This window comes from Caloenas nicobarica, chromosome 1 (assembly GCF_036013445.1).
Source record: "Caloenas nicobarica isolate bCalNic1 chromosome 1, bCalNic1.hap1, whole genome shotgun sequence".
NCBI classification, from domain to species: Eukaryota; Metazoa; Chordata; class Aves; order Columbiformes; family Columbidae; genus Caloenas; species Caloenas nicobarica.
The window spans coordinates 195,945,918-195,960,327 of NC_088245.1; the positions used below are offsets into that span (position 1 = coordinate 195,945,918).

Here is a 14,410-nt window from a genome sequence, read left to right on the forward strand (position 1 = left end):
CCTCCCTGGGCTGCAGGTGGAGATCTGCTCCCCATGGGACCTCCATGGGCTGCGAGGGACAAGCAGCCTCACCATGGGCTGCACCACGGGCTGCAGGGGAATCTCTGCTCCGGCACCTGGAGCACCTCCTGCCCTCCTTCTCACTGACCGGGTGTCTACAGGGCTGTTTCTCACATATTCTCACTCCTCTCTCCCACTGCTATTCCATAGCAGGTTTTGCCACTTCTTAAATGTCTCCCCCAGGGTCCTACCACTGTCGTTGATGCGCTGGGCCTTGGCCAGCAGCGACTGTCCTGGAGCAGGCTGGAGTTGGTTTGTCGGACATTGGGGAAGCTTCTGGCAGATTCTCACAGAAGCCACCCCTGTATCCCTGCCCCCAACCCCACCCTCCACCCCGCCGCAGCTACCAAAACCTTGCCACACAAACCCAGTACAGCCCCCACCTTCCCGAGTTTATCTGGGAGCATCTCAATATCAAACCAATTTAGGACTGTTACCTGTCAGACGTGCCCATACCTTCTGTCCTGTTTACATGATGTTTGCCAGGCAGTCAGTGCGCCAGGCAAGTTTTGCTGGGCAGGCAGTACAGAAGACTCACACTCCGAATGTAGTCCAGAAAAATTCATTCCTGACATTCCATATTTCATTTCATTTCATACTTCTGACACTCCTAATATCACCCCATAACTTACAGGATTAATACCAGATTTTGTTTGGAGATGCTCACTGGCCCAAACTAACCTGCAGCATATCCAGGCTGATATAACTGCATCCCTCTAGTATCACTTTTGTTGCAAAGGTACCATGTAGACTCTGTGGAACTTCTGCACCTGCCCCATATTGTGCTCCAATCCAAAAAGCTAATTTATTTGTTCCATTTGTTTCCATTCATCCCACACCCCTTCAAAGGTAAAATTTGTTACTTCTGAGATGACTATTAACAAATATTCATTATTAGAACACGTAACATTTAAATCTGTTCCTATTCTCTTGAGGCTAAGTGTTAAAACTCCCTTGAGATCTTGCAGGAAAACACATGCCAGGAGCTGTTGCATGTTTTTTACAGCTTTAACAAAGAGAATAAAGATTAGAGGACCTGGAATACTTTAACAATATCCCTGACGTGCAAACCAGCCCAAGATTTCCCAGCTCACATTAAATCCAGACTGCTCTGTCCTTTATAATACTTCTCTAGAGCAACTAGTCCCCACAGCCAAGGTGACATCCATGTAACCAGTCACTCCTCCCAGGCCTTCCAGCTCTCCATAGGAATGGGCCAGACCAAGCTGTTCCACCAGCTCTCTCCTTCCCCCATAATTAATTTCTTTAACAGCATTACTTGCATTACTCTCTACAATTTTGCAGCCCCCTTCCTTACCATCTTGCTCCTGATCTCACGTCCTAGCGTGCTCATCAGCTTAGAGCTGATCCCAAACGGATATCCATCTTTCTACAGTCCCTGGGTGCATCTCCCTGCTCCACAGCTACTCTGTGTGTGTCCAGATCAGAGGTCACCGCTGCCTTCTTCTGCTTTAACACCCCCAGCAACACACACACATTCCCACACACGCAGGTTGCTGCCGCTTGGGCATTTGCCCCGGGCGTCCCCTCCAGATGAGATGTTCATGGTCTTCTGAATTCTTGAACACCCATCTTAGTATTTTTTCCATCATCTCATCAGCAGGCAAGGCCATAGGAACTGCCCCTGCCATCTGTCAAGGCACAGTTACCACCTACTCAGCCTCGTCACACTCACAAGCATGATGTGTTCCCAGAGCCCGGGTTCTGCCCGTCCGCACCAGCCGACCCCTCGCTGGTTCTTCCAAGCCTCCTCCTCTCGGGGCTCCACTCTTCCCGTGCCGCACTCCTGGGCTGTTAAACCCTCACCTCTCACCCTGCGGGTTTTATTTCTCCAGCTCCTCCCAGGTCACAGAATCACAGAATGTCAGGGGTTGGAACGGACTTCGGAAGATCATCCAGTCCAATCCCCCCGCCGGAGCAGGAACACCCAGATGAGGTTACACAGGAGGCGTCCAGGCGGGTTTGAATGTCCCCAGAGAAGGAGACTCCACAGCCTCCCTGGGCAGCCTGTTCCAGTGTCTGTCACCCTCACTGAGAAGAAGTTTTGTTCTCATATTTAAGTGGAACCTCCTATGTTCCAGTTTGTGCCCATTGCCCCTTGTCCCATCATTGGTTGTCACTGAGAAGAGCCTGGCTCCATCCTCCTGCCACCCACCCTTTATATATTTATAAACATTAATGGGGTCACCCCTCAGTCTGCTCTTCTCCAAGCTCAAGAGCCCAGCTCCCCCAGCCTTTCCTCATACGGGAGATGCTCCACGCAGCGCTTCCCCGCGGCCCGGGCTCCGGCTCCGGCTCCGGCCCCGCCTCAGCCCCGGGGGCCCCGCCGGCCCCTCCCGCCGCCGCCAGGTGGCGCCGCAGCCCCGCGGGAGCCGCCCCCGGGCCGCCCCGCTGCCGGCCGGAGACGGGCCGCGCACCGCACCGGCAGCCTCTGGGTTTGAAGGGACACCGGGGTTTTGGCACGCCTCGGGCCGCCCCAGGCCCGGGGACCCAGGCGATAGTAACGCCGTAGTAAGGCTAGACATTTCAAACATTAAAACCGGGCACGGATCAGCCCCGCAAAGCAGCGCCGGTGCTGATGCCTTTCAGGAAGGTCGTGGTGCTGCCCCAGCTGTCGGGCATTAGCTGCAGTTCCAAAAGCAGTACTGTAGTTATTTAGAAATAAACATTGCTGCATCCAACAAGCTATTTGAGCCCTGTAACTGCCGGGACTCGGTGAGCAGGAGGTGAGAGCCGGCAGGGCCCCGGGTCTGGCTGCACCCGGACCAGCGGAGATGACAAGGGAGTGGAGCATCTCCCGTGTGCGGAGAGGCTGGGGGAGCTGGGCTCTTGAGCTTGGAGAAGAGCAGACTGAGGGGTGACCCCATTAATGTTTATAAATATGTAAAGGGCGAGTGTCAGGAGGATGGAGCCAGGCTCTTCTCAGTGACAACCAATGATAGGACAAGGGGCAATGGGTACAAACTGGAACACAGGAGGTTCCAGCTAAATTTGAGAAGAAACTTCTTCTCAGTGAGGGTGACAGACACTGGAACAGGCTGCCCAGGGAGGTTGTGGAGTCTCCTTCTCTGGAGACATTCAAAACCCGCCTGGACGCCTCCTGTGTAACCTCATCTGGGTGTTCCTGCTCCGGCAGGGGGATTGGACTGGATGATCTTTTGAGGTCCCTTCCAACCCCTGACATTCTGTGATGCTGTGACCGGCGCCTTTGTGCCCGGGGTGGCCGGCACCGGCCTGTCCTGCCGGGGCCGCAGCAGAGCAGCGCTGAGGTTTCAGACCAGTTTTTATGGCTGCGGAGGATCCCGCCCAGAAACGGCCCCGCCGGTGCACAGTGAAGCCCCCACGGCCCACCCCGCCCGTGAGGGAAGGGCGCGCTCGCCTGCCTCCCGCGGAGGGCAGCAGGAGGTGCCGGCGGAGGGCGGCGGGGCGCTGAGGCGTTTCGGCGCCCGCGGGGAGGAGGCGGTGGCGGACGCCGGAGCCGCCCCTCTCCCGCCCACTGCGGCCCGCCCAGGGCCCGACCGCCCGCCCGCCCGCCCGGGGCCGGCTTCGCAGCGGCGGCCGTAGCTGCAGCCGCCGCCCGTTGCAGCGCCGGCGCTGATGCCTCCTGCGGCGGCCCGGCAGGGAAGATGGCGCCGTCCCACGTCCTCAAGTGTTGCCAGAAGGTGCTGGCCTGGGTGCCCGTGGCCTTCATCGCCCTGGTCGTGGCCTGGTCCTACTACGCCTACGTGGTGGAGCTGTGTGTGTGTGAGTGGACGGCGAGGGTCGCGGGCTCCGGCGTTGCCAGCGGGGCGGGGAGGACCCCTCAGCACCCCCCTGCTCCGGGGGCCTCTTCTCCCCAGCGCCCCTTTGCGTTTCGTTTGCCTCCGTCCGCCTCACGCGCTCCTTCAGGAGGGCGAGAGGACACCCCCCTGCTCCCCGGGCGCTTCCTCCGGGGTCGGGTTTGCCTGTTTGTCCTCCGGGGGCCGCGGGCGAGGACGGCGGGAGCGCTCCCTGAGGTGCTGCATGGCGGCGGGTCCCGGCCCGGGTTCCCTGTGGAGAAGTGAGGGACGGGGCGGAGGAGGAGGAGGCCCAGGCGGGAGGTGCGGAGGCTTCGCTTGGGGACGGGGCCCTCGGGGAGCCGGTGAGGGACAGAGACCCCCGGGCTCCATGGGGGCTGCAGAGCCCTCGTGGGGTCTCTGCCCCTCATGTCGACCCGGGAGAAGTTTCCCCTCTCTGTTTTTCTGTTGTTAATCTTCATGATGTATCAACTCCTTGACCACCTTATGGATATATTTATTCCTTGCCCTCTCCCCCCGCCTTTCTAATTAAGAATCCCAGTGTCATCGAAGCATAATGAAGCTGGAAACATCCCACTTAAGCGGGCAAGGGAAAGGATTTAGGGCTTATGGGGTTTTGTCAGACAACGTCAAGGCTTTCTGGACGAGGGCTCAGCATTATGTAAATGTGACTTGCAGTAGGTGTCGGTCAGGATGATATTTACCCTTATCTGTCTGCAGGAGGGAGCTTCAGTGCAAGAGGAGGTTGTCTTTCTACAGGCAGGGTAAACGGAGCAGCGCGGTGATGTGCAGTATTTGTTCACTTGGTGAAACTTGCAATCAGCGTAGGAAAACTAAGGAGTGCATTACTGAGCATTTGGCATGTTTAAGTAAGGAAGCTGAAAAGAAAAAGTACGAAGAACTGTTTAAGCTTCATATAGGTCTACCTCGTGTCTGTAGGTCCTTGTAGTTGTATTTGTGTAAAATACGTGCTCTGATATCCCTAGCTAGAAATAAAAGGCTTGCAGATACTTTATATCTGGGCAAGCTTGTCAAGACATCCTGTCATTAGAAATAATCAGTTACTTTTTTTCTGGAGGATTTAGGTTTCGGATAACTTTTTGAATGCCCGTGGTATTTCATAGCCTTTTGTTTTAGCTTTGTGTATGTGGTCTGGAGCATAAACCACAGACCAAAAGTTACTTGGACTTAAAATAGTAGAAATATAGTTGTAAAACAATGGGGTTTGAGCTGTTATGTGAAATGTGGATGTGAAAGAGCTGCAAATATGTCAGTGTATCCAAACTTGCCAGATTGCTATGGTTTAGTAGTCTGGTTTTGTGAGTAAATAATACTGGTTTTCTGAGAAAATCGTTACTAAAACTATAAACGCTTGGAACCAACATTTAGACAGTCTTCAACACTGGAGGTCTAGGGCATGGGTGGTTGTTACAGTAGTCCCGAGAGGGACTGTGGGAGGTTATAGACTCACATTTTACAGGTGGGGTGTGAAGGTTTTCTGTACCCATTACAGTCTCCCCGGTATGACAAAAGGCAGATTAGGGCTATGCATTTCTTCTCTTAAGCAAAGAACAAAAATTTAGAGATTTGCCCAGGGTCACACAGCTGGTCTCTGAGCTGGGAACAGCACCTCGACCTACAAAGTCCCAGCTCTGTGTCTTGATCACAGAGTGGGTCAGGGCTGGGTGCTGGTGAATAATTTCTCCTTTGCAGGCACAGAGAATCTGCAAAGACCCTTCTGAGGTCATTAGGGTTTCATTTGTGTAAAAATTATTGAGAGGGTTGTCTCCTGTTTATGCAAGAACTTTCGCTTCTACAAGTCTGGTTTCTAGATGTGTGGCACTTTTTCTCACAAATCAGCTTTATTCTTAACATCGGCACATACAGACTATTAAGAAAAAGTGGTGTTTAATAAGAAAATTACTTATTTTTATTGCTGTCACTGAATTTTACAGTTGTTACCTGTCTAAATCATACTTGGTGACCAAGCATTTTATTTTTCTGTGAGTTTTTTCTGTTGTGGGGTTTGTTCGTGGTTTTTGTGGGTTTTTCTTGTGTTTTTTGTTTGTTTTTAGCCTGTTGAATTTTGGTTTTGCTCCTGATAAAAGATCATCTCGTCAAGGGGAAGGAAAGAGAGTTTGGGATTTTTTGCTTGGTGGGTTTGGTTTTTTGTTGGTTTTTGTTGTCCTTGTTCATTCATTTCTCTTTGTGTGCTTTTCTTTTACACTGCAGTTGAGTTCAAACTGGCAGAGAGAGGATTTATAGCGAAATACAGGTTTTTCTGTTTCTCTTTGCAGGTATGTTTACTTTCTCCCAGTGCTACTTACGTTTGATTTTGGTTTGAAAACCACTGAGCTGTGTACTGTGAGGAAGAGCAAGGACATGCCTTTAGCACACTGCTGCTGAATGAGGTGACGCTGGTCTCTGCAGATGCTCACGTACAGCAGGTGCAGAAGCAGGGCTTATGGCTTGTTGCACTTCTGCGGCTTTGGCAAAGGGCACAATATGTGTAACGGAAAGACAGATGGCGGAAGGAAAGCTTTAGAAAAGAGGAGACAATAGAAAATTTCGAGTAAATACTGAGAGTGAAAGAGAAATCGAAACCACGCAGACACCAGTGGTTTTTTTAAATGGTTGTTCTTAAAGATTCAATAACTGTTAAGACATGAAGCTAACGAGGAAGAAGGAAGAGAGAAAGCTTTCATTCCCCCAACTATTTCTTCTTCCTGTTTTTTTTTTTCTCCTTGCAGTCCTTGCTCATGTATTAAAGATTAAATATATGTATTGAGTTCGTAGATCAAGCTGGAAGCCAAGCTTAATGTAGTATTATAAAAGATTCCTAATAATCAAAGCAGAAGATGGTAAAGTTGGGCCTGCTTCTTTCATCACATCCTACTTTTCCTTTCAGTTTTACTTCTCTGAGCTGCCTGCCCCATCCTCCTCTGCTGGGCTAGGTCCTCTGTGTCTTGCTTTTGGTGCCTGATTGACTCAGTCTTACTCAGTAATTTGCTGCTAGTATGTGTTTACTCAGTTATGCCTCCCCTATAACCCTAAATTATATTACTTGCATACTGGCTGTGAACACTGAGGGGGACTGGTGTGGATAAGATGAAAGGCAGTTTGTGAGCTAGTCTCTTGTTTTCCTCCCATGGAAACTGCCAGCATCTTTGTATCTCTCTGAAGCATTGCTGTTGTATGCTGGTGAACAATGGCTTGTTTAGACCACTACTGCTGTGTAGTTGTGAACCATCAGGTAAATTAGCTATTAGGCTAACTGGAAAGGTGAAAAGAGCTCTTCCTCATCAAATGTGTTTAGTTGAGGAAATGTCAGCAGAGTGGTAAAAATCTGTGAACGTGTAACTGAAGGAACTGCAGAAGACTTGAGGCAACATCTCATTCAGGTTTTTTTGAACGTTTTGAAGTAGAAAAACATGAATGAACATTTTCCTGTTAGATTATTTATTTTCACACATAACTTGCCCAGAGCTCTTTTTGCAAGAAAGCACACCTAGAAATACATAATGGATATTATAAAATAGCTTTTCATTAGTTTAAAACAATTCCATGTGTTCTTTCTTGTTGTCAAAACATGTTTTGCTTTTTAACATTGCTTTTGTGAACAATGGCAGTATTATGCTGCTAGTGAATTGAACTGATTGTGTCTGCTTACACCATCCTTCAGAAGCTCAGAAAGAGCAGAGCTCTTCTCTTGCAGTCTGTTTTCATTTATGGATTACTTGTATCTTATCACCAATCCTGAACATTTTTGTAGGTGATTCACGGTAGTACAGACTGGCTAGACAACGGTCAGAACACGCTGTTCTGACACGTAGTAGGAGTCGATGGGTGAAGCTAGCCTGTTTCCTACAGGCTAGAACACTAGCAGAGTGTGGTAGTGCAGTCTGCACTGAGAAGAAGACAAATAAGTTAATTTTGGTTGAGTTGTCTGCAGATCCTAACTAAGGTGTATTGTCTGGTTTTATTAAAAAAAAAATCTTGTTCAGGTTAAGGTTTTACTTCTGTAGCAAGAACTATATGTTCTGAAAAGCGCAGTCCTGGCCCTTCTGGGCTGAGAGTTGTAAGGCGAATGGCTTGTTTTATGGATTTCCTAGTCTTGTAAATGTATGAGTGTTTTCATGCCTCAAACCCTGCAAAGTATGGGAAAATGTGATTTTGAAAGCTACGGGAGTAACTAGTTTTGTGTTCTTTTCATAGCACCTACTTGAAGAAAGGTTTGCTTTTTTAATACAGTGTAATGTCTAATGTGTCTAAAATACTGGCAAACAAAGCAGTTTGTAATTTAGAATTCATAACTTCATGTTAACGGTAGAAATTTAACTCCTTACTGTTCCAGGAGACTGCAGTAGTTCCTGTTAATAGCTGATTTCCCCAAAGCACAGTCCATGTGAAAAGCACGTGGTGATCTGTTGTAATGCTCCTATTTGAAGAGTCTGTTGCATAAACACAGAGAAAGTAATTCCATCTGCCTCCTCCAGAAGAAATCTCTACTGAAAATGCAAATGCAGTAGCTACCAAGCAATGGCAAGGTGATATTATCAGCAGTGTATCAGTAACTTCTGATTTCCAACTACAGCTAAAGCTGAAGTATCAGCAGTGAAATACAACATTTGCATGTTAAGCATGCAAAAAGTGTTCCCGTAGGAAAAGAGGGTTACTTTTCAAGAAAGGGAACAGCAACTTAAACAGGTTAGATCGTTAGTAACAGTTAACTATGTTTATGTGCCTCTCATGAACTTCAAAATAAAGAAATTTAACTGCTTTGAATGCACTTAGGTGTGTTACAGTGTCTCAGCTCAAGTGTGCATGTGATCACCTTAAATGAAAACCTTTTATTATAAATTAGTAGAATTCCTGTTGAGGTGCTCAGACAGGATACAAGTATATTGGAAAGCTAGATGCTCGGCTGGAGTAGAAAGATTATCTATCTTCTTATATGGTGCTTTGCACTGTACTGGTTATATTGGTTTATAAGGATGGGTAGCCATGTGCCCTTTATATGGCATGAAATCTGCTCTCTTGGCAGTCCTCTCATCAAAAAAATATTCCAAGAGCAACAGAACTAGTCAGCCTGGTTTCTTGGAGAGTTGTTTTGTGTCTGCCCTTCCTATTCTTCTGCCAGCAGAAGGGCTCCTCTTCTCCCTCCTGGTGCTCTGTCTGCAGTGCCCACCCCAGCCCCCCATCATCAGTTTTCTCCTGTATCTGCTGAACCATCCCTGACAGCTCTGCAGTAGTTGGCATCTTTCCTTGATCTCTAGATGCCGTTTGGTCAAAAAGACCTGTGGTGCTGTGGCCAGCTGGGTGTTGCTCAGCTTGCCAGGGGGTGAGGCAGAAAACCAGCACTTGAGGTCAGAGCAGCTGTTTCCTAACAGGAAGTGTGGGTTGTCTCTTCTACTGGTCCAGCAGCTTTGGTGAAGCTGACTGGCATATACCTAGTGTGACACCTCCAGTGAGTTTCAAAGCTTGGCCGAAACTGGTCCATGGGCAAGATGGCTTTGGAGTAGGGGAGGGAAGCGGCTTAGGGAACGCCGGGAGCTGAGCACCAGTATCCGAGCCAAAGCAGGAGCTCTGCTTGTGGTGTTACTCTTTTGTTGTAGCTGTGATCACTCACTGCTGCAGTGCTTCTACATTGCCTTTTACATGCGGGCTATAAAGCTTTTATTCTCGGTTTGAAAGGGCTTCGATAGTATGAGTATTTAAGATAATGAAAAATGTCTTCTCCAGAATTTTTCTACTCTCAAATTTTTCTCTGGTAACAACAGTAGGAGCTTTCTGTATATCTTTAGTTAGATCAGTGAACTAAAGATGCACTTTCATTTTTAATCAGGGGTTTTATATTACTCCACGACTTCCTAGGCTCCCAATTTTCCCACAAGACACTATGGTTAAAAGCACCAGAATTTCAAGTGTCTATTTTCAGTAGATATTGCTTTGATGTCTCCGGCCGTCTGCATACTTTGAACTTCAAGTTCTGCTGTCTGTTGAAAAATAATGAAAACTTGGTCTTTAGCATCTCATATTTTTGAGTTAATGTAGACATGCTTTCCATAATAAAAAAATGTACAGTGTTACAAAGATGGGTATCTGAGCTGAGGTTAAACACTTGGATGGGACTGTACTTGCTTTTACTTTTGGAATTTGAGACTGCCTGTGATGGAAAACAGGAGTAGGAGAAATCCTAGTTGTCTGTTGAATATTAGGCCTGTAAATGCTGAGGGTTCATGGTGTGCGTTTTTTATGCATTCAATACGTCAGTGTTTATTCCACTCTTTCTGTTCAACAGTCTCCTGCAACTGGTAAGAGTTTATGCTGGTTTAGCATGTACTTTCCTTACAAAGGTTATAAACAATACGTGCGTGAGTTTCCTGAAACAGCTTAAATGGAGTTTTCAACTCAGTCATTTAACTCCTCCCCACTTAGTACATATTTTTACTGTAACAGGACAAGAGTATCCATATTTCTCTCATTGGTATGTATGAAATTAAATAGAAACTTTTGAGAAGTAACCACAGGCCACTTTTCTGTGTGAGCTGAATCTCCACCAAGGTGAAATGCATTTGCTTTTTTAGCCACTTCCCCAGTATTACCTCCTCCTGCTGTCACTAGATTGCTTTCTGTGGGATGTGCCTAAGTCTACCTGTCCTGGATCAAGAAAAAGATCCCATGACTTTTCCCCCTCTTCTGCTTCCTCCACACCCCCAGTTCTCAGTGGAGTGTCTCCTATGTAACCTTTGACTGTTTTCTCTTAGCTGAGCTAAAAATCAAGTTCCTCCTCTGCAGCATTTCAAGCATCTGCTTTTCTTTTTTTTGAAAGACCAAATGGCTCATCCATTCCTTATTCATGTTCCTTCTTGACTATTAAAATTGTCTTAAGAGATTGTCAAAGAAAACGGGTTCACAAGAGCAGCATGCTTTGCCTCTGCAGTTTCTGCAGCGCTGTCTCAGATGCTATATATGGTGCAGCATTGTCTTAAATGTGAAGCACGAAACCATTTTAATTATATGATTTACAGAGAGATGAAGTGAGGGTTTTATGCAGGGGTTTTTTTCGTTTGTGGTATTTCAGTTGTGCATCCTAATGTGTACACATCTCCAGAGTGGGGAATTTTTATGCATCTCTTGTGAAGCGTTAAGCAGCGAGCTCTTTTTATTTTTTTTATTTTTTTTTTTTTTTTCTTTTTTCTTTTTCTTTTTTGCCTCTTTGGGACCAAAAAAAATTTAGAGATGGAAGTCTAATTTGTCTGCAATTAGGCAAGCTGCTGCTGCAAAGACAATGAACCAAAATTTTCTAAATAACCTTGAGAGGAAGAGACATTATTTGTTTCAAGCAAGCTAAACAGGCAATTATTTTAAGCTGGTTTGCAGTTGTCTGTGATAGACTTAAAACTTGCATTAAGTGCCTCGGCTACTACCTTGTCATAGTGTGAATGCAGAGAACCTGTTATTGTACCGTTCTTGACAAGTAGTCACTGCTTTTAGGTTTGTCAAATTTGGATTAAAAAAAACCAGAGAAGTGTATTTCCACAATGTTGGGATTGATGGTACCTGAAGGCTTTCATGTCTATGGATTTGTGACATGCAGATTTACATTGCAAAGGAACTCAAAACAGAGAAAAATTTGTTTTATGTTCTGTTTTGAAAAATCCTTTGCAAGTAACATGCAGGTCATTTGGGTGGTTTGTGTTTGTTTTGTTTGTTTGTTTTAATAGTATCTGGAAAAGGATGCGAGTTCTGCATAGGATTTTCATGTGGATCTTTCGTGTGTGTATATTTTTATCAGTTCAATCTGCTGCTCCTTAAATTTCATGTTTGTTTGTTTTTAATAATTATTTACAAAAAAAGAGCTTGAGTTCAGCCTAGTAATTACATACAGAGGTATTACTCGTTGTGTTGCAGGGCAGATACCCACTGAGATAAAGCTAAAGCAGCATCTGGTGCAGAGGGTAGGCTTGAATTTTTGAATAATTTAGAATTTAGACAAAATACGAATTTAGACAAAGGGAAGCTTGAAGACCATTAAGCACTAGATTCAGTCATTCTTTCTCCTGTTTTGTGGCTTTTTTCTACTGACGTTCTCAAGCTTGTAAAGATCCTGTGTTTCTCCCTTCTTCCCTGTTTGTGAGCAGAACTGATGGTCTGGGAGAGCTATTGGGCACATACAAGGCATCAGGAGCAGCGCTGACCTGCCTCAGCTGCCTGGTTTTGTGACAGTCTCCTTTCGTGCTGTGTGACAGTGCTCTCCTCTTGCTGCACGGCTTCTCTGGAGTCTTCAGACAAGTGGCTGCATCTCCTGATCCCATCCTGGTTTATGTTTCTGTGTGGCTTCTCAGGAGGAAGCAGGTTTAAGGGTCTGGTTCACCTCACACCTAGTCATAGATGTTTAGAACTAATCACTTTCCTGATGTAACTTTCCATAACTCTGGTTTCTGACTTCTTTATTAAACTAGTGGCAATACTTTCCCGTTCTTCACAAACATTATTTCTCGCCAGTGTGACACTCTCCAGTGGTTCACCTGCAAATGTTGATATTCTTGCAACTGTATTAGGATATGTGATCTCTTGGGAAGATGGCAGCGAAAGTTAATTCTTTCAGTAGATGTCATACATACATCATACTCTACTCACTTCTTGCGAGGCAGTTTGCCTGTCCTGCTGTGTTACATGCAACGCTATGCTGTGAGAGCCCTAATATATCTCTGAGGTATAGCAAGCAGCACCATTTCTTCCCTTGGCACATGTTACGTTAGGATTTATAGTATTTCAGCTGACCTTTTTACAGAGTCCTGAGTTAATGCTTTCCAAGAATCCATGACGAATGGTCAGCAGGCAGGTGAGCTCTTAGAATTTTATTTATTTATTTACTGGGAGCAATATTACTGAATGAGAGCTATATGCATGATAGGCTATGCTCTTTTGTATGCTTGCCTCTCTGTTTACTCTGGAGTACTTTCTAAGTTTTACTATAGCTCTTCTGGAGTATCCAAAAATCCCTTTGCAGTGACTCGTGCAGTCTTTGTGCTGTCACATTTTCATGTTCCTAAGTGGTCTGGTAGTTAAGGGAGAACTGGTGCAACAAAAAAACATGTCCTTCTGATCTTGTCCTCTAGCCAGAACTTTCTGTCCTGTTGTTCCTGATGGTTTTTACCCTCTGCAGCACCTGGATCTTTTGTTGCGTTCCTGGGGAGTCACTGGTTATGTCTTCCTTTTTGCAAAGAAACTAGAGGAAGTAGCTTTAGCTACAGTCAAGGTTTGTCCTGCGATATTTCAGTTCAAGTAAGGTTTAATGAGTGACATTTTGTTTTGCAAGAACAAGCAGCAAAGCCTACAGCAACAAAAGATGACAGCATTTGTTATCAAACAACTTCATGAGCCATATATGGACAGATTCTCTAAATCCCCATGAGAAGTCTTTGAACCTTTCTTTATTCCATTTTAATAATAAAAATAACATGAAATGTTTATTAATATTTACAATCTAGTATGTTGATGACATTAATTCCTCACCATTAAACTTTCCCACAACTAATAGACATGTTTTTAAATATTTTTCAAAGCTTCCTTAAATGCAAAAGGTTGACTTACTAATATCTTAATGGGAGTTCATGTAAATCACATTACTGGCTGTTATGTTGTTAATGTGTTGCTTGCAGGAAACTAGCTCTTCTCTTCATAGGTGGTTCCAAATTTAATCTCAGGTGGCAAATACCAATCAAACCTGACCAATGCTACAAAAAAACCCCTGAAATTAAAACTTAATTTGAGGAATCTAGTGACCTAATGCATGAAAGGAGATCGGCTCGTTGGGTGGTTTGGTTTCTCCCATTACCCAATGAACTTGGCAGCAGCAAAATCCTTCTCTCAGAAAACAGAGTGCCTAATACTTTGTAATGAGATTTACAAGGAGATTTTTATCTACTGAATTTTTCAAGGAGATTTTGTCCTAATATTTGAGGAAGGACTTGTAAATAGGCAACTGATTTTGGAAGAGTCCAAAGCCAAATGCAGAGAAGAGTGCCTGATTAATAAAATGGCTCCCTATGAGGCAATGGTTCATGTCTGCAGGTCACAGCAGCTGTGTCTGGAATTTTTGTTCCCCATGAACTGACACCTCTACTCTCCTGCCTTCATACCTCTCAGCTGCGTGGAATAGTTAAATAAAGACTGTTGCTCTGTTTTCATCTGTCTAGAGCAGAAGTAAATGGATTTACTTATAGCGTTCTGAGCCATTAAGACACTCAGCTTTGAGTGACCTTAATATTCAATGCAGGTACTGACTGGCAGTTAAAACCACAAACTAGTGAAGAGTGTTCTTTTTTTTGAAATGAAATTCTAACTCCTTAATTACCTGAAAAAATCTGTTACAAGAATGAATTGTATATTGTGGTTTTGTTAGGGTGTGTTTGTTTGCTTTACTTTAAGTATATCGATGGTTTCTAGTATTGCCTGCAGAACACCTCATCTCATGTGTGATACAGCTCTGTACAACGTATGATACTACCACTCTGTCCACACCAGCTGATTATCCTGTTTGTATC

General features: G+C 45.4%; 1 protein-coding gene across 2 annotated transcripts in view; it reads left to right on the forward strand.

The window, feature by feature from the left end:
- The first annotated feature begins 3,627 nt into the window (after window positions 1-3,627).
- Window positions 3,628-14,410, forward strand: part of ZDHHC20 (zinc finger DHHC-type palmitoyltransferase 20) — a 45,994-nt gene continuing 35,211 nt past the window's right edge. For both annotated transcript variants that reach the window (XM_065640674.1, XM_065640684.1), the window contains exon 1: window positions 3,628-3,825. In XM_065640674.1, the coding sequence (XP_065496746.1) occupies window positions 3,708-3,825 (118 nt within the window). In that variant the 5' untranslated portion in view covers window positions 3,628-3,707. The remainder of the gene's footprint in view (window positions 3,826-14,410) is intronic.